Source organism: Histoplasma capsulatum (assembly GCF_000150115.1).
Source record: "Histoplasma capsulatum G186AR genomic scaffold supercont2.15, whole genome shotgun sequence".
Classification (NCBI taxonomy): domain Eukaryota; kingdom Fungi; phylum Ascomycota; class Eurotiomycetes; order Onygenales; family Ajellomycetaceae; genus Histoplasma; species Histoplasma capsulatum.
Genome location: NW_025544815.1, coordinates 581,992 through 605,485, shown reverse-complemented (window position 1 = coordinate 605,485; position 23,494 = coordinate 581,992). Strand labels below are relative to the sequence as shown.

Sequence of the window (23,494 nt, the reverse complement as noted above, 5' to 3'; positions counted from 1 at the left end):
GCCCTCCTCTGCATACATGGCAGGGGGTCCTAAATTGGTGATAGGCTAAGGGCGTCTTGACCTTGTAAGCGCCAGCCCAATTCCTCTGCGAAACGGCTGAAATGTCGGCGTTTGCTGAACTGCATACATGGGACCAATGTCAACTAGCCCATCAGCGACAAGGAAAACCCGAGAGTCCCGGCACGCAGCAGTTTATGGGTGGCTGCTATCGCATCGTAATTCAACGAACGCAGGAGTGTAACCTTGGAAGAATCTTCACACATTGGTTGATTGACAGATGCTCGACGTCTACCGTGCTGCAACTACCACCATCGGATGCAGATTTGCGCCAACCAGGGCTAATACGACAGTGCGCCATCCAAAAACCATTTTGGATACGAGCCATTGCTCCGGTTTGTTTGTCGTTTGAGAATGGATGGTCGGGAGTGAGAAAAGAAAAGGTGCTGAGTTCACTCGTTGACTAACTAACCGCTTAGTAAGCGACTGCTCAGGGGTTATATACGCGGTTAGTCGGCCAAACCAGGAACCTTGGAAGCCTAGACTCCAGTGGTAAGATCTGCTAAAGTGGTCCAGGACTCCAGGCACATTGGCGTCATCTCTTCAGGAGCTCCGGGGCCTTGACCGTTTTCGGATCTTCAATATAATTACCTTTCCACATGGCTGGCTCTGGCCGTGGGGGATGCTCTAACTGTGAGGGTATAAACCCTCTCACTGCTTCCGCTAGCACTGGTCTTGAATTCCAGGAGTCAAAGAATTGCATAGACGGTTGCCAAGGAGGGGTATGAAGAGTTTCCCCTCATTGTTGACATTGACTGATCTTTGAACATAGCAACGCACACGAGATCCTAATGCTGAGCAGGATCCTAAAGCGTCATCACTATACGCTTCTCCCTCTACAAACAGTTCACTTGTCTTTGACTCTATACTTGTTGAAAAGGTTACCTCATATGTTGAAGAGTATATGTTACACTACGACAGTTCTCATGACTTTGACCACGTTCTGCGTGTCCTAGGTCTCGCCCGACGCATTGCTTCTGTTTTGTCAGCCCCTGACTCCCCCTCTTCATCAACCCGCTACGACCCCTTAATCATCACACTCTCCTCGCTTTTACATGATGTTGGCGATAAAAAGTACCTCAAACCTGGCGACAATGCTGACACCATGGTCTATGAGCTACTTGTGTCCTTTGGGGCGCCCAACTCTCTAGCAGAGAAGATCCAAACAGTCGTCAGCAATGTGTCGTTCTCGGCGGAAACTAAGTCAGCAGAGAGCCGCGAAAAGGTGCAAAGGTTGGTTCAAGAGATTCCTGAGCTAGGGATTGTGCAGGATGCAGATCGCTTGGATGCAATTGGAGGCATTGGGATTGGAAGAACATTTACATATGGCGGGGCAGTGGGGAAGATGGGCGAAAAAGGGAGACGCATGCAGGACACAATACAGCATTTTGTGGACAAGTTGGAGTGCATAGAGGGCTTGATGAAAACAATAGAGGGAAAGAGACTGGCAGCAGAGAGAACCAGGCGACTCAAGATATATAGGGAGTGGTGGGAGGAGGAGATTCAGGAGGCACAGGAGGGTTTGAAGGCAACATGAAGGTCTTGATGTACCGTACGTAACTAGTGTGAACTAATTCTTTAGCAAATGGTTTAGCGGAGTCTTAAAAGTTTTCGGAAAAGAAATCCCCGGGTTAAGATACTCCACTCAATAGTTTTAACTTCCAAAGACACGTTAATCATTCTCTTTCGAATAAATGTTTTGGTCACTTGATGCTCCTCTCTGATGATCTCTGATCTTCCTATATTGTGATAAACCCTTCTTAAATCTTCTTAACCTCAATCAAATGTCTCGTACTTGCCCTACTCACTGCAGGGAACTCAGGCAATTTAAGATCTGGAAAGACCTTCTGGACTTTCACACCAAGGTATTGTCCCCAAATACCCTGGAGACTATTAAACGTCGACCGTTCTTGCCAGCGTTTGAGCGTCGCCGAGTCAGGGCTGCCGGTAGTGGCGAGAGGAAAAGGTCGAATCTCAGCTGTCCAAGCGGGGTCAAAGAAGAATGGAATGGAAAGCCGGTCGGACATAGGTGATGGAGGCAAAACACGATGAAGTGGAGAGACATAAAGGCCAGAAGTGAGGCGGTCAAGGATATCACCAACTGTGAAGTATTAAAATTAGCTAAGTTACAGAGCAACATCAAATTGGATATGTTGACTACCCACCATTAACCACGAATGAATCTGGAATTACGGGCACATCTACCCACTCGCCTGAAGGGGAGACAACTTGAAGGCCAGCCGCAGTTTGTGAGAGAATAGTTAGAAATCCAAAGTCCGAATGCTCTCCGATGCCGCAGGTTTCAATACCCTGTCTTTTTAAATACTTGAAAGCTCGAAAGAGCTGTATTGGTTCAGGCTCCAAAATCCTCCTCCTCACTTCTTCCTTCTCCAAACCCAGACCCACACTGATCGCATCACTAATTGTCAAACCAAGCTCGGTAGCCCTCTCAATGTATTTCAACACCAATTTCCTCATCTCGGGTATGTCTCTGTCTGGAAACTGATTCTTCCCGTAAGTCGGCATACCTGCCAATGGATGCCCATCGTCGGGGTTCAATTCTGGGCCTCCATAAAACCCCTCCTTCTGGTCTGTATTACCCTTCGTTCCTTCTCCGCCCCAAGGCATGTAGCCTCTCCATGCCCAACCCCCATTCTTTACATGAAGCTCCTCTTTCTTTTGGGAGGGGAGCGAGAAGAATCTGTTCAAAGCTGTTTGAAGGGCATTTGTGAGGCTTGGAGGGACGGAAGTAGTTCCCGTAAGGATACAGATGCCCCAGGTGCTGAAAGCAGAATGGATCTGAGAGATCGTTGCAAGGCACTCAGGAGAGGAAAATGAAGCTGAAGTGAACAGAGGCGTGGAGTCGATGACCGGAACTTGGCTCATTGTTTATGTATCAACTGGTTTGTAGGTATGAAAGAGTCAAATAAAGGACTACGAAAGGCAAAATGGCTTCATCAGGTGGGAAATTAGAGACACTTTGTAGCAGCCCACTTAATCATAACACTCACTTTACTTACCTCACAATCTGTATCTTTTGATTTCTGCCAAATGATAAAAGTTGGAAACCTGCTAAAAGCCAATAATCTCAGAATAAGTATTGGTCGCCTTATTGAAACTTCATCGTGGCCCCCGCCCAATAACAAAGTCAAGTTATAGACTTTCACTAACTTATATTAACTGATTGAGTTGAAGAAGAGAGAGAAGAAGAAAGGCTTGATACTGAATATAGAAGATCATTTGAACTAAATAATGTATTTCACCACTTTCTTGTTGACACCACATCCTCATTGGCCTGACCATGTGATATTGAACTCTATTTGAATAAGCCTATTTTCACTACAGAGTATTCTTCCTTCTTGTATTTTGAATGTGTGAGATTGGCAGCTTTGAAAGTGGACCATATCATATGGTCAGGCTAACGAGGATCGGTCGGGTGTCAACAAGGAAGTGGTGAAATGCGTTATACTAATCTACTTCAATGTTTGCAGGAGGGTTTGTTACCAGCCAGCATTTACGCGGGTGTCGAGTAGACAGTCGCTTTGTATCAGAATGAGAAACTGCCTTGCTGTAATAACGATTTGCCCTCCCACAGATGTCCTGTTCAAAGTGATGCATGCCGAGACTTAATTCAACGGGATGGATATTCCTCTACGGAGTGCTCTGTATTTCCAGCAAAATACAGATCTGTACATAGACAGAAGAAGTCGCCTATTTTTAGCTAATCAATCACCCAAGCATGCCGATGACTAAGTATCCATCCATCCAGCCAATAAGATGGCTCAACCTCACCTCTTCCAACCTGGCAATCGACATCTGCCTTCGAACAAACACGTCCAGCATGTTTTTCTATGGCGCACCGCAGCTAAACAAGCAAACATCCCCTGGATAGTGTATTGAAATGGAAAGAAATTGATTTGTTCCTAGACGCCCAGCGACCATGGTGTCCCTCTGGCCATGGAAGGTATTGCTAGCATTATCCAGCTCATCCCCACAGTTTTGAGCTCCCATGTTGACACTTTTGTTCCTCGGCAGGGCTCTGGTACTTCGCCAGCGGAGTTCGAAAAGACGTTATCCACCTTATCTGCGAAGATCGCGCGGGCAACTACCCGACTGGACGGCTACAGACAACGCTCGCGACGATATAGGGTCTTATGGACCTTGTATACTTCCTTCGCATATCTTCTCTACTCGATCATCGTCACACTCGTGCTCGGATGGCAAAATTGGGGCCCTTGCGAATACTCCACTGTGGCAGGTGGGCCGGTTTTGTGCGTTCTTTTATAATATTGTATTGGATTGCTGAAACTACCCAGAGTCTAATTTCTAGATAGGATTTACGTTGTTCGGCTAGGCCTAGATAAGTATTACCAGTACCGCATCTCCGGCACGCACAGCCATCTTGATGAGCTACACAAACAGCGGGATGCAACTATTGAGAAACTCAAGGAAGCTACGAAGTACAACTCCACCCAACAACTTTTGGAAAAGTATGGTGGGGACTCACCCAAGCGCCCCGAATCTCAGCAGGGCACGGCTTCCGGAGTAGAAGGACCAGTAGCTAGTAAAAAGAGAGACCCACGAATGAGAGCGTCACTCCCGCTGCCAGCCGCAGGTGGGAGAACGGGAATCCCTCCTCCCCCAACGGCAAACATCCCACGAATGCAACCAGGCTCGGTGCCGACAACCCCCATTCGATCTCCACCTATGCACGACCAACGCAGGATACTACGCCCATCTAACTTAAATCCGAATACCAACCAACCAGGACAGTTGGCTCAGGGCAATTCTCCCTCCGTCGACGAACCTGGCTTCGCTCCCAATGCCTTCCCACCCTCTCAACCGCAACAATTTCACGCCTCCCAACTTCAACCTCACTGGTACGACAGAATCCTCGACGTCCTACTAGGCGAAGATGAAACACTCGCGAAGAACCGTCTTGCACTGATATGCACTCAATGCCGCCTGGTCAACGGCCAAGCTGCACCGGGCGTCCGGAGCCTTGAAGAGATCGGCCGCTGGCGCTGCGGCTCATGCGGCGCCTTGAACGGTGAAGAAAGTGAAACAACAAAAGCTCTCACGGGCATTCAAGAAGCTGCAGCTGCAAGCACCGCAGCAACTGTCTCAACAACTCACCGTAGCCGCAGTAGTGGAGACGACGCTGGCGCCTGTGACGGCCAGGCTGACCGCAGCTGGGATCGGAACAAGAGCGATCATGCACGTCTAATTCATGAAGTTTCCCAGGCATCTAGACCTGGTTCAAGAGGGGGTGAGGACGGGGCATGGGACCCCGTTTCGGGGCAGAGAAGTCTCACTGGCGAGATGGGGTCTGGGAATTCTTCCGCGGGGAAGGGGATGGATGCGGGCATGAGTACGCTCGTTGGCTCCACAAGTAGCGAAGGGGAGGAATGTTATGATGACGATGAGGATATTGAGGATTCCGATGAAGTTGAGGTGGAAGTGAAGGAGGCGCATGACGGAGATCAAGCGACAGGAAGTGGAGGCAAGGGCGCTCACAAGCGAGGGAGCGGGTCAAACAAGAAAATGTTCAGGAACGCGGGCCTGCATCCAAGCTCAGCTGCAGAGTCCGGTAATGGAATATCCACCCGGACACGTTCGAAGTCACCGCGAATAACGCCCGAGGCCTAACCACTTGGTCGACTGTATGGAATTGAAATTGACTTATGCCAGTTACCAAATTGCACATCCATTGAGAGGGGCGGGGCCTAGGGCACTGGAAACGAGACACACAAGAGTTTGTCACTGACATTACGTTGATTGCAACTTACTATATTTCCATTTTATACCTTTTTTTTTTTTTTTTTTTTTGACTGCAATAGTGATTCTTCCCTAGCAGACATGTACCAACCATCGTCTTATAATCCGTACTTTGGTCTAATCCACTTACTGGCATGTTTTGTACAGTACATGTTCTTTTCCGCTCCCTTTTATTCCAGCCAGCCCAAACTCACCACCGTTTCAGTTACCCCTATTCTGGCCTTCTCATGATGTATTAGCCATGTGATTCTTCGTTTTTTGATAAACAGGCACTATAAGCTGCAGCTATTCACATGTCAACTCATGTCGAGATTTATAGGGTTTATGTATCATATATATATATATATGCCTGAAGCCGGCCACACAAAGCAAGAGGAAACGCCAGTGATTAGGAATATTTCATAATAATGGTAAGTCGACCCGGGACACAGCCAGTGATATCTCTGACCAGAATGAACTCCGTAGTGGGGGGAAGGGAACTAGAAGAAGGAAAAGGAAAAGGAAAGAAAAGAAGGGGGGGAAGAAGGAAAGAAATGACACAAGGAGAAAACGAAACAAAGTCGCTCAAATTTGTCATGGAGAAATCTGACGGAGAACAAGTTACAGCGCAAGAGTAGTTAGTAGGTTGAAAAGAATACGCATATATACCCGCAATCTAAGATAATTTACAGATATGCAAAACACATACCATCACCAACCCTCAAATAAAAATTTACAACCCCTCATATAAAATGAAACTAAATGCTCGCCCTCCTAGGCGCCATAGTTCTTCTTAAATTCCTCTTTTCATCCGTCTCCTCTGGTAATGGTAACCCACCCTCGTTCTTCAACTTCTCCAAAAATTCCTTCCCATACGCATAGCCAACTTGATAGATCTCATCAAACTTAGCGAAATCCAGTGTCCCAAATGCATCAACAGGCGGCCGCATATATAGACAACCGGGTGTAGTTTTTGCCGTCTCCAATGCACTGAAAGAGGAGACGTACGCGAGGCGGGCCTGGATTTCAGAAAGTGTGGGTGGGTTCGCGAGCGACGAGAAAGGGTTCCAGCGATTGACAAGCGCCCAGAAACCGGATAACGAGTCACCGTAGGCTTGTGGGGTGTTGTCGTCGATGGAGCCGACATCGATGGCGAAGATGACATCTGCCCCTTGTGACTTCATGCGGGCAACAGGCAGGTTGTCAACGTAGCCGCCGTCTAAGAGCATGTTGCCCTCGTCGCACAAGGGAGGGAGGAGGCCGGCGAGGGACATCGAGGCTCGCACGTAGCGCCATACGTAGCCGGAGGAGTGAAATTCGTTGCGCGATTTGCTGATGTTTGTTGTGTTGCAGTAGAATTCAAGCCAGAAGTCTTCGATTTGGCTGTCGCCAAAGGCTTTGAAGATGCCGCGGTTAAATTCGTGGCCGGTGGTGTATGAGGCGGATGGGTAGGTGAGATCGAGAGCGAAGCGCCAGATACTTCCCATGCGGCCGGCAAATCTCTTCGCACGACCATACATAGGTACGACATCGGCATCCCTTGCGTACAGAGCGCCAACGAAGGCGCCTATTGACGTACCTCCAACCATATCGATTGGGACGCCAGCCTCCTCCAGGGCTTTTATGATTCCGATGTGGGCAATACCGCGTGCCCCTCCGCCTCCCAGAACTAATCCAACCGATTTGCCGCAGAGGCGACGGGCGAGCCGATGGAAGTCGCCTTTGAATGGAGTCGTTGCGGAGTAGAGCGGGGTCTGGTGGATACGACGAGAAGTATACTTTTGAATCTCAGCTTGCAAAACTTGAACTCTCTGTTTTAACACGGTACCAAAGCGCTTTGTCACAGGATGCGTGGGTTCGGTGGCTGGGCGGAACGACATTTGGATGTGATGGTGTCCCCCATTGATCCACATGCGATTTTTTAACCATTGTCTGGTCAGACCTGGAGGAGAGTATCTCTCTAGGTGCAAGAGCACGAGTTCTTTCCTGGAGGTGGTCTTCATACCAAGAAGGAACCGTTCATACTCGCCAATACTGGGAGAATCTTCAGCAACTCCAACCAGGAGGATGCAGTCTGCCTGGGCAATACAAGTTTGGGTCCATGGCGCGTTAACATTTGTATCCGCAACGTAAAGTAACATACCATATTTTTCTTCCAGGTCTGCTAGATATTGGGAAAGCTTTAATTTGCCCATCCTGCTGAATGCATGGCGTCCAAGGTGATTTAAGATATGAGCTTGATGAAGAGCAGCTACTCCGTTGGTGACCCCGATCTGGTTGAACGCATTCAATAGTCGATTTCCGAATTCCACAACGGGAACCCCGGCTGTAACTGGTAACACGGCAACTGTTCGGAGATTCAAAGTCGACGTCCCGGTCATTGCGCTCTCGTGTGTACCTTTGTCGGTAGGTTTCTCCATAAGTGGGTCATGGATAAGATGTCTCATCCTCTGGGCAATAAGTTTCGATATTTGTATTGCAATACTGGGATGTTCCTGCGCAAGACTGTTAAAGAGCGTTCTGGGGAATTTAGCTAATTCCGTATCGCGGATCGCATGAAGGGTCGCGGGCCGGGACGACTCAGTCATTACTTCCAACTCTCCGACACTATCACCTTGGCCATACTCTCCCATGACGCTCACATTGCCATCCCCCCTTTCCCAAACAGACCGGAGCCGGCCATTAAGGACAATGTAAATCGCATCACTCTCGTCACCTTGGTGATGAATGACCTCTCCAGCATTGACTTGAACCCATTCCAGGGCAAAGTCGATATGCAAAATGAGACGAGGAAGGACATTGGTCAGCCGCTTGGCCATTGTGAGAAGGACAAGTGGATGTCTGTCAGCAATCCTCTCTAGGCATGCCCGTGGCAAGAAGCCAACATAAACGTCCGTTTTCGCTGTAACATCGGTGAAAGACCTGTACGAAGTGATAGACCCAAGGTATCCATCAATACCGCCAGGTTTTACCATATATAAAGATTTGCGCCTAGTAGGCCCTTTCCGTTGACTTTGGCCACCCCTTATGGCGGATGAAGCGCGAGATGCTGTGGGCCTTTTAAGCGGTTCGAATAACCCATTCGATCGAAGGCCGGACACATCAGGAGAGCTCAGCAGATCTTCACCTCTATTATTAACCGGTATGCAAACGTCCAAGAATCCATCTATAACATAGTAAAGGCCCGGGTTGCGTTCTCCTTGCTCGACGAGTAAAGAGTCTTTCGGGAAAAAAACAATTTCAATCTCGTCCCGCAGCTCCGCTTTGAGGTTGGCCACAGGTGATGTTCCACCAGCACTGGTCACGGACATCGACATGAGTGATTCAGAGTCGCCGTCGCCAAATGAATCATACGGGTCGATAAAGCCGAAAGCATTATTAAAGACGGCTTTCTGCCGTTTGAAATCATACGACACTACCTGCGGAGATGCCTCTCCAGAATTATGGGTTTTGCGCAACGCCTCGTTCGTGCTCCCTGTAAGGCCGAGAGCCGTCATCATGCAGTCGAGAATGGATTCACGGAAAATTAAATCCTCATCGATCGACTCCTGTCTATGAAATGGGGGACTTTGTGCTGATAGGCTAAATGGGAGCGGTTCTGCTTGTAGTGTCGGCGAAGGGAAAGCCTCTCTAGGGCTATTTAGAGGCGCAGGATATTCATGCGTATGAGCCAAGCCCCTGAGACGCTCGGACCCGTATTGAGGTCCATATCGGGAGAGGTGAATCGTGGAAAGTAAATCTCCAGGGCTCACACCGCTACTCTCTTTCTCAGAGACACGTGATACATTTTGCACTGAGTGCCTTGCATGTACAGCCGAAAGCTTCGCAGATAATGCAGCATCTTTCCGTAAAGAGCTACTGGAACGACGTCTTCCGCTCGCCGAGGGATTGTGCAGCGCGATACCTTTTGTGACTTCATCCGGGCCGAGTCGATCCCTTTCCTTGGTGAATTTATCTTTGAGTCTATCTAGCGCCGCGCCGCGAAGATGGTTGGGAAGATCATAAGAGGTGTATTTATTCATCTGCCTCTCAATGCCAAGAACTTCTGTAGACAAACCTAAATACGAATGTGCGGTGGCGAATGTAACCCGCTGAAGTCTGGTAAGAATAACTTGGATGATGTGCGCGGTAGTTCCAGGATAGACTCGGGTCAAGCGGTGGAAGGCGCTTGCAGGAATAATGGCAATGGTCGTGTCAACCATTGCGCGTGCCACGATGTCAGGATGCACAGATTTTTTTTCTTTCGGCTTTCTTGCCCTCTTCGGCCTATACTGGTGGGTGTGAAGTTCACTTTGAAAGGACGCATGACTATCTTCAAGTGCAAGATGAGGAACGGCTGGTAACGGTACAGGGTTTCCATTCACTCGAGGGGGAGTTTCTTTGAATCCCTGGAAATTTGGTGCCATTGGGCTCTCCGCTAAAGGAGGAGAAGCCATTGGGATAGGCGGCGCGCTCCGTGTTGGGTCGATGCTTAAGGTGCTAGACTCCGTGTCCTCACTATGACGTAACTTGATATCCTCCGTAAAAAGGGACAGAATAGAGAATAGAGACGACATTGAGGCTCCATTTTTTACCTCTGTTAACAATTGATATCCCTGATGCCGGCGATCGTTGCGTTCCTCTTCTTCCATTGATTCTTCTGCGTCGTTACAATCGGCTGTAGGGCTCCTCCTATATTCATCCTGGCCTCCTCGAATGGATTTTACGAATATCTGAACAGCACCATCCACAACGAGGCAAAACCCTTTCTCTTCTTCCAGTAATAATGTCTCCCCGGCAATCAATTTCTTCGTTTGCATAGTGCGTGTCAATTCGTGGAAAACAGGGCGTTCCAGGTATCCAAATACCTTGATTGCGCTCAGAAATTCGTCTAGGTAGTTGGCCAGTCCAGGTTTCGAGTCACCAGCCTGGGTATCAGGGAAGAGATCGATTTGGGGTTCTTTTCGCTGAGGTTCAGGCGGAAGGCGGGAGTACATATTTAGGAATCGGTAGCGAATAAACCAGCTGATTGTTGACACTAAGACTAGAAGAATGATGAGGCTGGTATAGTACATTAGCAATTGGGTTGAGTAGAGAAAGTAGGATATATGTAGCGGAAAGGTCTGGGGCAAGTACGTACAGTGTTGTGAAGTTCATGGTAAAGGTCAAGCTCATGGAAAACAATGTGAATAGCCAAGTTGGAAGCGTGATTGTTGTGAAAGTAATAGCCCAGTATAGGACGCTTGGAACGATATGGAACAGAAACACGAAAACGCGCCCAACAAAGGACGCCATGGTGAAGAGGGTGGAGGGTTCACTGAGCGGCGATGAGGTTGGGGGAATATGTGAGCAGATGAGAGCGGGGGAGTTAGAAGAAGAAGAAAGGGTCAAGGACGGGGAAGCAAACGAGGCCTGGAGTGGGTCTAGAGTAACAGATTCGGTGGGGGATGTAGTTGATGTCGAACCGGGATGGTTGGTAGACCAAGCATGTTGCTTGGGGCTAGTATTGATGACGCTGTGATCCTCAGAGGGTAGACCGGAAGGGATATGGGAAGCGGATGCGCTGGAAGACATTCGATATGACGAGATAGAAATGTTAGAGGATGGAGGAGACATCTTCCAGCTCGTTGTCCATCGGCAAGCGCATACTACTCATTCCAGATCAAATAAATAAATAAATTACAAAATAAATATTGTTAAAAAAAATATATCGGGAGATTAATCGCCCGTGGGAAGGGCCCAGTAGCAATTGATGGATATGGCCGAATTTCTCAACTCGTTCAATTTCTAAGCTGTTCTACTGGAAGCTGTTCACCCAGCCTTTCCAGGCCATGAACCAGCACCAATGACGATCCCAAGGTGGGGCGTGAGATTGAAACTGGCACAACGTGGGCAGCTAGCGCCAGAGAGCAAGGGTTCTTTCAGCGCAACGGGAGTGCTGCCTAGCAAAAAACTGCTGCGGGCTACAGCCGACAAGTAGTGCAGATCGGTCGATGATGGAAACGAGGAAGAAGTTGTTTGGTATAGATATCGTCGTCGACGTTGTTGGACGTTGGACGTTGGACGTTGGAGGGTGTTCGGGAGCCGCATTCATGTGACGCGAACTTCCGCAGCGATCGCTAACCTTATCGGGGCCAGTTTAGGGCTTAACACCGCCATAGCCCCTATCAATCAGCGGGAAGTGCCGTTATCGAGAACTACATGTCGTCAAGGAATTTACATGGATCTCAAGATGAATGGCCGCACAGCATAAGTACACTCATTTGATTCTCCATATACTAGCGATCTGAGATATCAATGCTCCTGCGTTTGTTGTGCCGTCACATCGGCCGGATCTCTAACAAACCATTATCACAGATCCGGAAGAGAGAAACGTTCGTCAAACCCTTAGGATCTCCATTTCACATGGTATTTCCACCGTTACAGCACTAGCCAGGAAGCTGCTGGAACATCTTGCTGTAAATTGGCAGCGTGACTACCGGGTTATCTGAGCGTGCCCAGCATCGTGGACGACGCTTTGTTGTCACATCAACGGCAACTATGCTGCACAGGAAGTGCGGGGAAGTGGAGATGCTTTTACTCAAATTATGGAAGTATTCGAGTCTATCGCAAATGCTGTAGATAGATATATCCACAGGAGTTCCGCTCGGTGGATACGAAGTTATCTTTCGTTTCTCTTCGTCTACGTTTCTCAATCAGCCAGCTAATGAATGTACAGTCTCGCTCATTTCGGATTTCTCCTTTTTGCCTGTGAGAGCGGGCGGCGTACCCAGAAGCCCCTGCTATAGCCCATGTACGTTTGATGGAATACATGTATGTACATAGAATAAAAGAGTCGACGGAGATCGTCGCTCTAAGACTTTCAAAGCCGGCAAACATGTCCGATTCTATCAAATCCGAAATTCCCGGCCTCCATCAACCTATAGTAGACTCTTATACCACACCACTACCAACCGCTATCCCGGCAAGCCGTACTTGCCAGGTTTAACAGCGCATCGGATTAGCCCCTGCTGCCGCCGTCAGCTTTGTGTCGAAAATTCATTGGCTGATTTGTGTTATGGCCTCAAGGTATGAAGCCCAAGGCTGTGCTGACATACAGCTAAAGCGGTTCACTAAATACTAACTTGTCACCCCGCGAAGGGTTCCTCCAACCCCTCTCCTGCTTTTTTTTCTATTTATTTACTAGCACTTCCTTCAGATCTCGTCACCCAGCTGATTCAGTCTGGTAAAGAAACATAGTTGCGTTGAGTTTGAATCTGTCCAACATCCTTCAGAGTTGTTTATAATTGGTGCGAAAACATACCATACCCAGCCGCCCTTCATCTTTACTCTCCCTTCCTACAGCAGAAGTCTACCAGGATGTCACAGGATATATGGGGAGCGGTGGAGCCATCAGCTCGAGGAACACAGAGAGGGAATATTATTAGTTCTGCGAGTAGCCAGACGGATAAAGCCCTTACCCCGAGGCCCCTTATCCCGAGGCGGAAGTTGAGGCACGAGGATTACACGATTGGGTGGATCTGTGCGTTGGAGGTGGAGCAAACGGCGGCGTTGGAGATGCTCGACCAGGAGCATGCGAATTTATCCCAGGATCCTATAGACTCCAATGTGTACAATCTTGGAAGTATCGAAGGGCACAATGTGGTCATTGCAGGAATCCATGCTACTGGATCTACGGCCTCGGCTATGACTATCACTCAGATGCAGAGGACGTACAGGAACATAAAATTTGGGTTGTTAGTTGGTGTCGGAGGTGGTGTTCCAGTGACGACTGACAATGGAGCGATCCGGCTTGGGGATGTTGTGGTCAGCAAACCGGTAGACGGCAATTCTGGTGCAGTGCAGTATGATCGTGGAAAAGCCACAGATGGCCGGTTTGAATGTACCAGCTCTCTCCCTTTACCGCCAGCGGTGCTCCTCAATGCCGCTCAAGCCCTGGCAGCAAATCGGGTCAGGTTACTCCAAGACCCTATTTTGACAGATATTAAGAGGATCAAAACGGGAAATAAAAATCTCCGAAAGTATATGTATCCTGGCCGAGGTCAGGATCACCTATTCAAAAAGAACTACACCCACGTTGGGCAAAAACAATCTTGTGATGAATGCGACCTTTCTCAGCTAGTCCAACGGCCCGAGGACAACGAAGGTGACGAATCGTATTTGCGGGTGCATAGAGGAACGATCGCATCCGGCGAGAAGATTGTAAGAGATGCCGTCTTGAGGGACAAACTCGCAGAACAGTACCAAGTACTTTGTTTTGAGACAGAGGCAGCAGGCATTACCGACCTCCCTTTCCTCGTTATCCGTGGCATAGCGGACTACTGCGATACCCACAAAAATGACAAATGGCAAGGATACGCGGCGGCAGCGGCGGCAGCATACGCAAGGCAGCTTATCTGCTACCTGCCGATTGCCAGGTCACGTAAACCCGCGAAGTACGTGTTTAGAACCGAGTAGATAGCTAAATGAATACTCCTCTCTCTAACGGTTCCCAGTTTTGATTCCACAGAGCAACACCAGGTAGTCTCCTGTTCCGACGAAGAAAAGATACAGAAGATTGTAAAATCGTTGAAATTTGACCTAATAGATGGTCGCATAAGGTCCATTAAGACGGCTCATGACGAGACATGTGGGTGGCTGCTGGAGACGCCTCAGTATGAGAACTGGCTTCGCACGGCTCATCGTGAGGCACACCATGGACTGTTATGGATCAAGGGAAAGCCAGGGGCAGGAAAGTCGACTTTGATGAAATTTGCGGTGGATGTTTCTTCGGAAGCCGGGGGAAACAGGAGCGTCATATCCTATTTTTTTCACGCGCGAGGCGGTCCCTTAGAGAAGACCACCGTTGGGATGTTTCGATCGCTATTGTATCAACTTCTTACAAAACTGCCACAGCTCCGGAAGATCCTTTGCTCCCCTAAGCTTGAAACTTGGAAAACTAATGACAGTTTTGAGTGGAACATTGAATTGCTGAAAGATCTTTTCACGGATGCAGTCAAAGCCCTTGGGGAGTCGCCTGTGATATGCTTCATTGATGCATTGGATGAATGCGATGATGATTCACAAGCTAGGCGTATATTGATGTTCCTTTATCATCTATGTGTGAAATTTGCCATCAAATGGAAGACATGCTTTCGAGTCTGTGTTACATCCCGCCACTACCCCAATATTTCAATCCCAGAACATCTTAGCCTGAACCTTGAACTCCATGCCGGGCACAGCAGCGACATTACCAGGTACGTAGCTAGCGAATTAAGAATCGGCACAGACCGTACCGCTCAAGCAGTTAGAACTGAGCTCCAACGAAAGGCTTCGGGTGTATTCATGTGGGTTGTCCTTGTTGTGGATATGCTGAACAAGGAGAATGATGAAGGTTGTTCTCCAAGACAGCTGCAGAAAACGCTGCTAGCCATCCCTGATGACCTACACATGCTGTTCCGTAACATCTTGACGCGGAACAAACAGAACAACGAAAAGTTTTTGCTTTGCATGCAATGGTTGCTCTTTGCAAAACGTCTCCTCTCCCCTGAAGAATTATACTTGGCGATACTCTCTGGCACAAGCGATGAGGACATTCCAACCAGGGAGGCGATTGATATCCAGCCTGATAGAGTAGTGAAATATCTTCTTAATTGCTCCAAAGGTCTAGCCGAAGCGATCGGGTCCAGAAATCGAACTATGCAATTCATACACCAGTCAGTAAGGGACTTTCTCCTTGGGGAACACGGACTGGAATCGGTTGATCCCAATCTTGGGGATAACATTATCGGACAGAGCCACGAGCGGCTGAAGCAATGCTGCCACAACTTCATAATCAACAATTATTTTGGTCCAGATAAATTCCCTTCTTGTTCTTCTACTCATTGGACGTCATTCATAGGATATGCTACACGAAGAATCCTGTATCACGCTGATATAGCCGAAGGGGAAGGGATAACCCAAGTGCCGTTTCTTGAAAAGTACGGGACTAGTCTGTTTTTAGCATTAACTACAAATCGAGAGGCTAGCCCTTTGTATGTGGCAGCGGCAGCAAATTTGTCAAACCTCATCAGGATTCTCCCGTCCAAGCTATCATATCTCGAGGCAGAACCCTCATTCTGGGTTACCCCACTTTTCGTGGCTATTTCGAGGGGCAACGATAACGCCTTGCGGGCAATTCTGAAAGCCCAAGCAGAAGCACTACCCACCACATCTCGGGTTCACCAACTATATGGAAGTTTATGTGATGATATACCTAAATCCAAATACTTACGGGACCAATTTAAACTCAGGTTCAGACTTGTTGATGGAGTTAGCCCTCTTTCATATGTTGCAATTCATTGCAGTGAGAGAATGCTTGATTTTCTGCTTGAAACAGGGAGATGGCTTCCAGATACCAGGGATCAGGATGGCCGGACACCGCTTTCAAATGCTAGTTATTGTTCAGTGGATCAGAGAGTTATCAAGCTGTTGCTTGCGAACCCTGAAGTTGATCCTAACTCACGGGATGATGCTGGCCGAACACCTCTGTCATATGCTGCAGAAGCGGGAAACACAGACTGCGTCACAGAACTCATTCAGGACAGCAGAGTTGACCTTGACTCAAGGGACAATAAGGGCTGGACACCACTGTCATATGCTGCAAGAGCGGGAAATGCAGAGTGCATCACAGAACTCATTCAGGACAGCAGAGTTGACCTTGACTCAAGGGACAATAAGGGCCGGACACCACTGTCATATGCTGCAAGAGCGGGAAATGCAGAGTGCATCACAGAACTCATTCAGGACAGCAGAGTTGACCTTGACTCAAGGGACAATAAGGGCCGAACGCCACTGTCATATGCTGCAGAAGTGGGACACGAATACTGCGTCACAGAACTCATTCGGACCGGCAGAGTTGACCTTGACTCAAGGGACAATAAGGGCCGGACACCACTGTCATATGCTGCAAGAGCGGGAAATGCAGAGTGCATCACAGAACTCATTCAGGACAGCAGAGTTGACCTTGACTCAAGGGACAATAAGGGCCGAACGCCACTGTCATATGCTGCAGAAGTGGGACACGAATACTGCGTCACAGAACTCATTCGGACCGGCAGAGTTGACCTTGACTCAAGGGACAATAAGGGCCGGACACCACTGTCATATGCTATAATAAACCAGTGGATAGAAGCAGTGGCACTCCTGCTTCGCACTGGTAAAGTTAACATTGACTGCACCGATCGCCATGGTTTGTCACCAATGGACTACGCTCGCCGATGTAAGCATCCAGGTATACTTGGTTTGTTGCGTTGCTTAACCGCATAGCTACTAGTACAGTTGGCGTACCTAGTATTTGCCTGCCTCGATATTCTTCAGAGCCCTACGAGTACGGATGATCCGATATTAAACCTCGCACATCCAGAGCTGGAAGCAGCGAACTAGATTATTCCAGCGACCAAGAAATAATTTTATCAATTCAAAAAATTAACTAACTAGGGTGATCGACACCTGCTGCAAAATGGATACAATGCATCCATGGAGTTACAAGGCGTAAATTCTAAAACGACCTGAAATTTATTCCTCTGACATTTTGCTCTCCATGCTTCGTTCTCCCGATTCCCATACTCATTGTTATTCCAGAAGGAAACCAAATTTTCGGAAAACGCACCTAATGACAATGCACCAACCGACAATGCCGGATGAGGTCCTCGCGGAACGCATTCGTAAAATATATCCCTGTTACCGACGTGTGGAATCCGAATATAAGGGATAGATCTTGCAAGGCGCTATGTGTAGTGACGGTGGGGCAACCGTATAAAGCCGTGGGATCCAATATAAGCTCAGACGTGGATTGAATGATGTGGCAAATGAAGTGATTTGTGCCTCTAACTCTGCTGGCGTATCATGGAGGAGCAGGAAGGCGCTTAATTGGCCCAGCGTTTGGTGGATGGAGAGGATTTGGGGGGCGGGGCGGGCGGGAGTGTTGAATACGAGTGGAACTGGGTTAGGATTGTCAGAAGATTGTTGTTGTAGTGAGCGAGCCGTTGGTTTAGGTAGATTATGAGTAATTAAATGAGTGCTTTCGAAATTTACCGTCACGGATGTACTGCGACGCAGTTCGAACCGGAACAATTTAAGACGGAAATAGGATGGTGATTAATACGTCGAAATATGTGATGAGCGGATGGAGCCAACTAGGTCGTTTCCTTTGTTTGGAAAATTTGACCGAAGCATCACATATTGCTTCCTGGATATGTAAATACGCGAAAACGTGCATCTACCATTTTCATGAAATTTAGAATTCTAAACGCCTCAATAAAACTATCGTTGAGAAGTAAGCGACCAATCGGCTCCCCGAGCTATTGAAAATATGGAGTATTTTGGAATAAAAAATATTCTGCACTTGTAAGCGGGAAGATGGAGAAAGGGATGTGTAGATATCATTTAGATATGTCTTCATTTTCCAGTGCATCGAGCTCATCCAGTAACTGCACTGTTTCCCCCGGATTGGAAACCCAAGATGTGGTGCATGCCAGGCGGGCCTGTTTGTATTGGCAACGCCAACAATGTTAACATTGGATTATCGAACGGTTGCTCATGTTCAGGAAAAAGAATGCATACCTTGAAGTCATTGGAACCTGCGGAAAGGAACTGGTCGCCAATATGCAGAGTTTTAGAGCGGGCGATTCCGCCAAAGTAGCGTTGGCAGGCGAGCACACCCCACGATTTATCACCAATGTCGATGAATACATCGTTTCCCCCTGAGAATAGTGGTGAGCTTTGAATTTGTAATGCTAAGGGAATAGCATAACACCCTTGGGAGTTACTAAATTGACATGGACTTACCATTGAACGCACAAAACGGGAGGCGGTGGCCCACCGATGACAATTCGACCGTTTGTTGCGCTACTAGAACCGTCTCCTCAAGCTGTTCCCTTTGCATCCGCTTTCCCTCAAGTGGAGATATACCAACTGCCCGCGGCTTGCGAACAATGATAGCGGGAAGGTTCAGGTTTGTCATGCAGTCACGGAGTGCTGTTTCAGCAATATCCAAAAGTTCAGCGATATCTTCGTCTTTCCACAGTTTCATTTCATCCAGGAGCCACTCGCTCCGTTCGACAGGAGAGAGGAAATGAGGGGATGAGCTATCAAACCTAAATAGGAAATTGCTCTCGCCACCCATTACTATAAGGCTGTTTTTTTGGTCACTGGTAAGGTCTGGGGTGCTGTTTACATTGTCTAATAGACCGTGGAGACGCTCGTAATATCTGAATGCCTCGGTATATCCAGCAGCGGTTACGATGCCGATTCTCTTCCCTTGGCGCAAGAGACGGATTATCCGTGGAATGACAGGGTTTTCCACAGTCAGTGATGCTCCGTCGTCGTAGAGCGTCACGTCACCATCAAAAGTGATGAGCTCAACCTTTCCACCGTGGAGAAGGCCCAATAGTTGTGCTGTGTTAAGGATGTTGCGAATGTCATTGAAAGATGGCGGCACAAATCGCCGACTGCTGATGAATCGTTTCTTGTCCTGATATCTGAAGGCGTCAGCCAAAGGTAGAGGAGTGAAGAAGTTTCCAATGCTAGGGACTAGAAGCTTCAATTTCGAACGATGGCTGGTTCCACTTTTCTGATGGCTGACTGTATCACGAATTAGCACAATCGAAGTGTTGGGTATGTTAATCGTGTGAGAAGAATTCGTAGAGGCACAGGGCTAAATTACTGTGGTCGTCTATGAGGCTTTCCACATCATGCATGATCTCCACATAACGGTCATGAGTTCTGGCGGCAAGAAGAGCAAGGCTGGGACTGTTCTCTTGGTACAGTGCAGTTGGTTGCGAATGTAGTACGAAAGGAACAGCAAGAAGTCCCTGCAGTTTGGATAAGTCATAGTTTTGTGAAGGGTAAATATCCCTGCCAGTTGCTTAACTCCGCCCCTAGCGTGATATATAGGCGGAAAATACAAAAAAGAGTATTGGAAAGGAGGCTATACCTTTATCCACTCGATCTATCGATTCCCCTCATGTAATGTCAGTGATTTCCTATGGAAGTCTCAAAAAAAAAGGCCACAAAACTTACCAGCTGGTCCCTGCGGTGAGACTATACCACAAGGAGCAAAGTTAGCCATGGAATTGGTAGGTCAAAAGAATGCTCCCCCAATTATCGAGATGTTCCTGAACAGTACATCAGGCTGTGGATGTCTCAGGACCAACCTTAAGAGCATCTAAACGTCGGAAGTTAGCCATATTACACTTGAGGGGATCAACAGAGGGACCCTAAAGTTAGGCGAGTCTTACATTCAACTCGGTATCGAGTCGTCATCGTGAAGTTGGAGGCGCTCGTACAGAAACTTATGAGCAGTTTAGTGCAAGAGGAGGCTGAGTTTCCTAAGCCGCAGGAAATCTTCCGGGGGAGAGGGTGATTTATATTCAGCAAAACTATCCAGTCTTGCAACGATTGGGGCTCTAGTTACAGCCAGTTGTTTGTAGAACTATTGGATACAATGAGTGGGCTGGGCATGCGCGTAGAGCGGTCAGGGCACTAAAGAGCAGGTAGCTCACAATGTTATGACTAGATCAATTATTTGGGATTCCCCCGTCATATGCTCCGTAAACAATCTGTCTCAAAACTTGGCCTTATATAGAGAACAAAAGCACTTCCTCAGGTGAATGAAAGATGTGGGTATTGGGACAAGAGAGACTCTCCAGAGCTCAGCGTCGATAGCGCCGCTGTCCTGAGTTCTACTATTCAAACTGGAAACAAAAGAGAGGATAATAATTTAGAAATTTACGAGTGAACGTCGAGATGTTGATGCAATTGCCGTCGCTGTTGGAGAGGGGTTGGATGTTGAGGTTGAGATCAGGATATCGGCCTCGAGTTCGGCAGGTTTAGCCGAACAGTGCTGGTGGTGGCTTACTCAGCCTTCGACAGGTCTCTATATCACTATGCACGAGATATATCATTAATGATCGTGAGCTGCTTAAATGCAAAGAGATAATTGGGAACATATTCATGCCCTCATTCCTAGCAACATGACAGTTAGGTCACATAATAATAATAACCCAACCAAGAAGGGGAAAAATGCATGCATGCAGCAGCTCTTCCAACCTTTCCATGCCACCTACAACTCAGCCTTGGGGGCCTCTTGACTCATCAGTCCGACAACACTCTGCAAAGTCTTTCCCTCATTCCCATCACCATCGCCCCACCAATAGATCACATCCCCTTCACCTGTTGACATCTCCCAGTCCATATTCCCATCTACATCTATCTCAGAACGTAGCCACTGACACTGTACAGTCAACTTGTCTGGATGCAAGTCGATGGTGAGCTTTTTATTTCGGTGTTGGGAAGGGGAGAATACAGTCAACTCCCCATTTTCAGGGGAGTTGGGGATCCACGATGTCAGGTGCGAGGTGTGGCATTGGGTAGGGGTGTTGAAACCGCTTTGTTCTGGCTGTTCTTGTTCTTGTCCTTGCTCTTGTTTCAGCAGGGATGTGTTGGGCCGTAGAGATGATGGCTCTGTACCTGCATCCCGGGCTAGATGGGGGATGAGGTATACCAGGTCCGTCGTGAAGAGGTGGAGAAGGAGCTGTTGGAGATCATCTCGCAGGCCGAAGCGGGAGGAGCTGGATTTAGTGCGCGGACTAGAAGAGATGTTCGATCCTATTTCGAATTCCGTTCCGAATGCACTGGGGCTGATGTTGGTGACTATGCGGATTTTGAAGCTGGAGGCTGGCGAGAGGAAAGTGCCGGTCACAATGGACTCAAATGGTGTGAGAAAACTGTTTACGAGTCTCTCGACGAAGGGAGGAGTGTCCAGTTCCCAAGGAGAGAGGTTGCTTGTATCTACGACGGGGAATTTCACGGATACCAGTGGGGAGATGTTGTATTTGCAGTTTAACCCGGCTAGTTGTAACGTTCGGGTTATGTTGCTAAGGAAAAGTTTCAACCATTCCAGCGCTGATTTGTGCTGTAGATAACAGACAATTGGTCGTAGAAGGGAGTATTCTGGATTTGTTCTGCGTTTCGATGTGACTGGCGGCGGGATTTGGGTCCTGCGTCTGTACTTCTGACGATGGGCGTGGGACAGTAATATCCGTAGAGATTGGGCAACAGTCTCCGCCAGAGCATCTTCTGCATGCCCCTGTTTGTCTGTGTCCCAAATATTACACTCTTCCGGCCCAACCATATCGATTAGAATTTGTTGATTAGAGTCAGCTGGTAACTGGATGAAATTCTCCTTGCTCTCGATGCCATGTTGCAGTAGAGTGCGGGCTTCGCGATTAAGTTCATGGAACAGCTCTTCTTCATACAAGGCATCCCGAGTCAAACGAATGTGGTTTTCAATGGCATCATTGCCGGGAGCCAATTCCAGGGAGACGATCTTTGAGGCCCCCACTATACGGTCAGCATGCTGCACCCGAACACGGAGAGAGCGAGGTTTGCGTGCTTGTAGCCCGCGGTCCAATATTAGATCTCCTCTATTTCCTCGCCGCAAGGCTGCAAGGCCGCGGTCGCGGAACGTAGGAGTGGCTACTCGAACTCAATTAGTCGACGTATAATAAATTGTGAACGGGCACACACGTTAGAATAAAACATACCTTCCAAGAAGCCATACTGTACACCTAACGTCTGTCTTTCCCGTGGAAGCCTGCAAACTTTCCACCCCTTTTCCTTGATATTCAAGACGCCAGCCCAATATTTTGTCTCCGCAGTAACCTCCTCTTCCAGCCGGGACGCGGCTTGCAGCAGCTTGTTAGCCGCAGAATCGAAGTTTTCCATCTTCCAACCCCGTGACAGGTCCGCGATTTCCTTTTGTACAGCTTCTGTCTTCTCCGGCGTTTTGATGATATCGATCCCCAACGAACCTAGCGGTGCCCTCTGTTTGAGATAGGGAGACATGGACATCTCAGCCTGGCGCGGTGTATATCTGGAAACAAGCAGAGACACGAGGTCGAGGGCATAGTTGGCTTCAGCATGGGCTTGCCTATATATGGTCGTCGCGGTCAGCCTGCACAGGAGTCCTTCGTGCCATCAGAGGTATATTGATCCTAGAGAGGCGCACGTTGCAAAATCTACAATTTCGGCACGGCTCTTAAACAACTGCTCCAGCCTATCTGCCGACTTAGCTTCCTGTGATTCTACTGCCTCCTCCTCCTCCCTCCCTTCCACCCCTGCAGCATTTCTAGCCCGCTCCGCACGTATCTCCTCCTGCAGGCTTGTTTCAGTGACATTGCGAAAAGAGCCACGCTGGCCATTAATCTGGGCGATTCGGATAGGCAATGAATCCGGTTCTGTTGCTGACTTCTCGATCAAGGGGCGCAGAGGAAGAGGAAACGACTCCTCCATAATTATCCTCTGGGGCTGAGAAGGGTTGTCCAATTGAATGGGATTTTGAGCTCCGCGATGATATTTGCAGATAGAGAGTGGCGCCTAGGGCAACATCGCGTAGGTATTTGGAGAAGATCGGGAACACAATCATAGTAGCCTTCCTTGTATGTCAATGCCGGAGTGCGAGTGGCCGACGGGTTCCTGACAGTTGAACATGGTTCGCTTTTTGCCAAGGAATTTTGAACCTTGACGACACATCTAAAATACACCCACTCACAATTAGGGCCGGAGAAACAGCGGGGAAAAACCGCATAAGGAGATGACTAATGATAATGGCTATGTTGTTTTAGTGGGGTTAAACTTTCCTACACCCTCGCGTTTCAATCTTCTCCGTACACGGGTGTGT

At 48.3% G+C, this 23,494-nt stretch overlaps 7 protein-coding genes across 7 annotated transcripts; 3 read left to right on the top strand and 4 right to left on the bottom strand.

Annotated features, from left to right (window-relative positions):
* Positions 1-277: 277 nt before the first annotated feature.
* Positions 278-1,594, top strand: HCBG_08438 (hydrolase; the record flags this gene model as incomplete). The annotated part of the gene is made up of 3 exons (XM_045435487.1): positions 278-392; positions 477-505; positions 830-1,594. 3 exons carry the CDS (start codon positions 278-280, stop codon positions 1,592-1,594), a joined length of 909 nt encoding a protein of 302 aa, XP_045283979.1.
* On the bottom strand, positions 1,582-2,943 carry HCBG_08437 (2OG-Fe(II) oxygenase; the record flags this gene model as incomplete). The annotated part of the gene is made up of 2 exons (XM_045435486.1): positions 1,582-2,158; positions 2,223-2,943. 2 exons carry the CDS (start codon positions 2,941-2,943, stop codon positions 1,818-1,820), a joined length of 1,062 nt encoding a protein of 353 aa, XP_045283978.1.
* Positions 2,944-3,900: 957 nt separating this feature from the next.
* On the top strand, positions 3,901-5,706 carry HCBG_08436 (uncharacterized protein; the record flags this gene model as incomplete). The annotated part of the gene is made up of 3 exons (XM_045435485.1): positions 3,901-4,021; positions 4,093-4,328; positions 4,392-5,706. The coding sequence occupies 3 exons, from the start codon at positions 3,998-4,000 to the stop codon at positions 5,704-5,706; spliced, it is 1,575 nt and encodes a 524-aa protein (XP_045283977.1).
* Positions 5,707-6,572: 866 nt separating this feature from the next.
* HCBG_08435 (patatin-like phospholipase domain-containing protein) lies at positions 6,573-11,409 on the bottom strand (the record flags this gene model as incomplete). The annotated part of the gene is made up of 2 exons (XM_045435484.1): positions 6,573-10,854; positions 10,934-11,409. 2 exons carry the CDS (start codon positions 11,407-11,409, stop codon positions 6,573-6,575), a joined length of 4,758 nt encoding a protein of 1,585 aa, XP_045283976.1.
* Positions 11,410-12,521: 1,112 nt separating this feature from the next.
* Positions 12,522-17,196, top strand: HCBG_08434 (pfs domain-containing protein; the record flags this gene model as incomplete). Its single annotated transcript, XM_045435483.1, has 4 exons — positions 12,522-12,934; positions 13,025-14,228; positions 14,289-17,032; positions 17,087-17,196. The coding sequence occupies 3 exons, from the start codon at positions 13,153-13,155 to the stop codon at positions 17,194-17,196; spliced, it is 3,930 nt and encodes a 1,309-aa protein (XP_045283975.1).
* A 998-nt stretch (positions 17,197-18,194) lies between these two features.
* HCBG_08433 (IMP-specific 5'-nucleotidase) lies at positions 18,195-20,076 on the bottom strand (the record flags this gene model as incomplete). Its single annotated transcript, XM_045435482.1, has 7 exons — positions 18,195-18,296; positions 18,376-18,515; positions 18,601-19,395; positions 19,478-19,625; positions 19,834-19,854; positions 19,968-19,978; positions 20,052-20,076. 7 exons carry the CDS (start codon positions 20,074-20,076, stop codon positions 18,195-18,197), a joined length of 1,242 nt encoding a protein of 413 aa, XP_045283974.1.
* A 799-nt stretch (positions 20,077-20,875) lies between these two features.
* On the bottom strand, positions 20,876-23,106 carry HCBG_08432 (uncharacterized protein; the record flags this gene model as incomplete). The annotated part of the gene is made up of 3 exons (XM_045435481.1): positions 20,876-22,290; positions 22,359-22,744; positions 22,823-23,106. 3 exons carry the CDS (start codon positions 23,104-23,106, stop codon positions 20,876-20,878), a joined length of 2,085 nt encoding a protein of 694 aa, XP_045283973.1.
* Between the last annotated feature and the right edge of the window lie 388 nt (positions 23,107-23,494).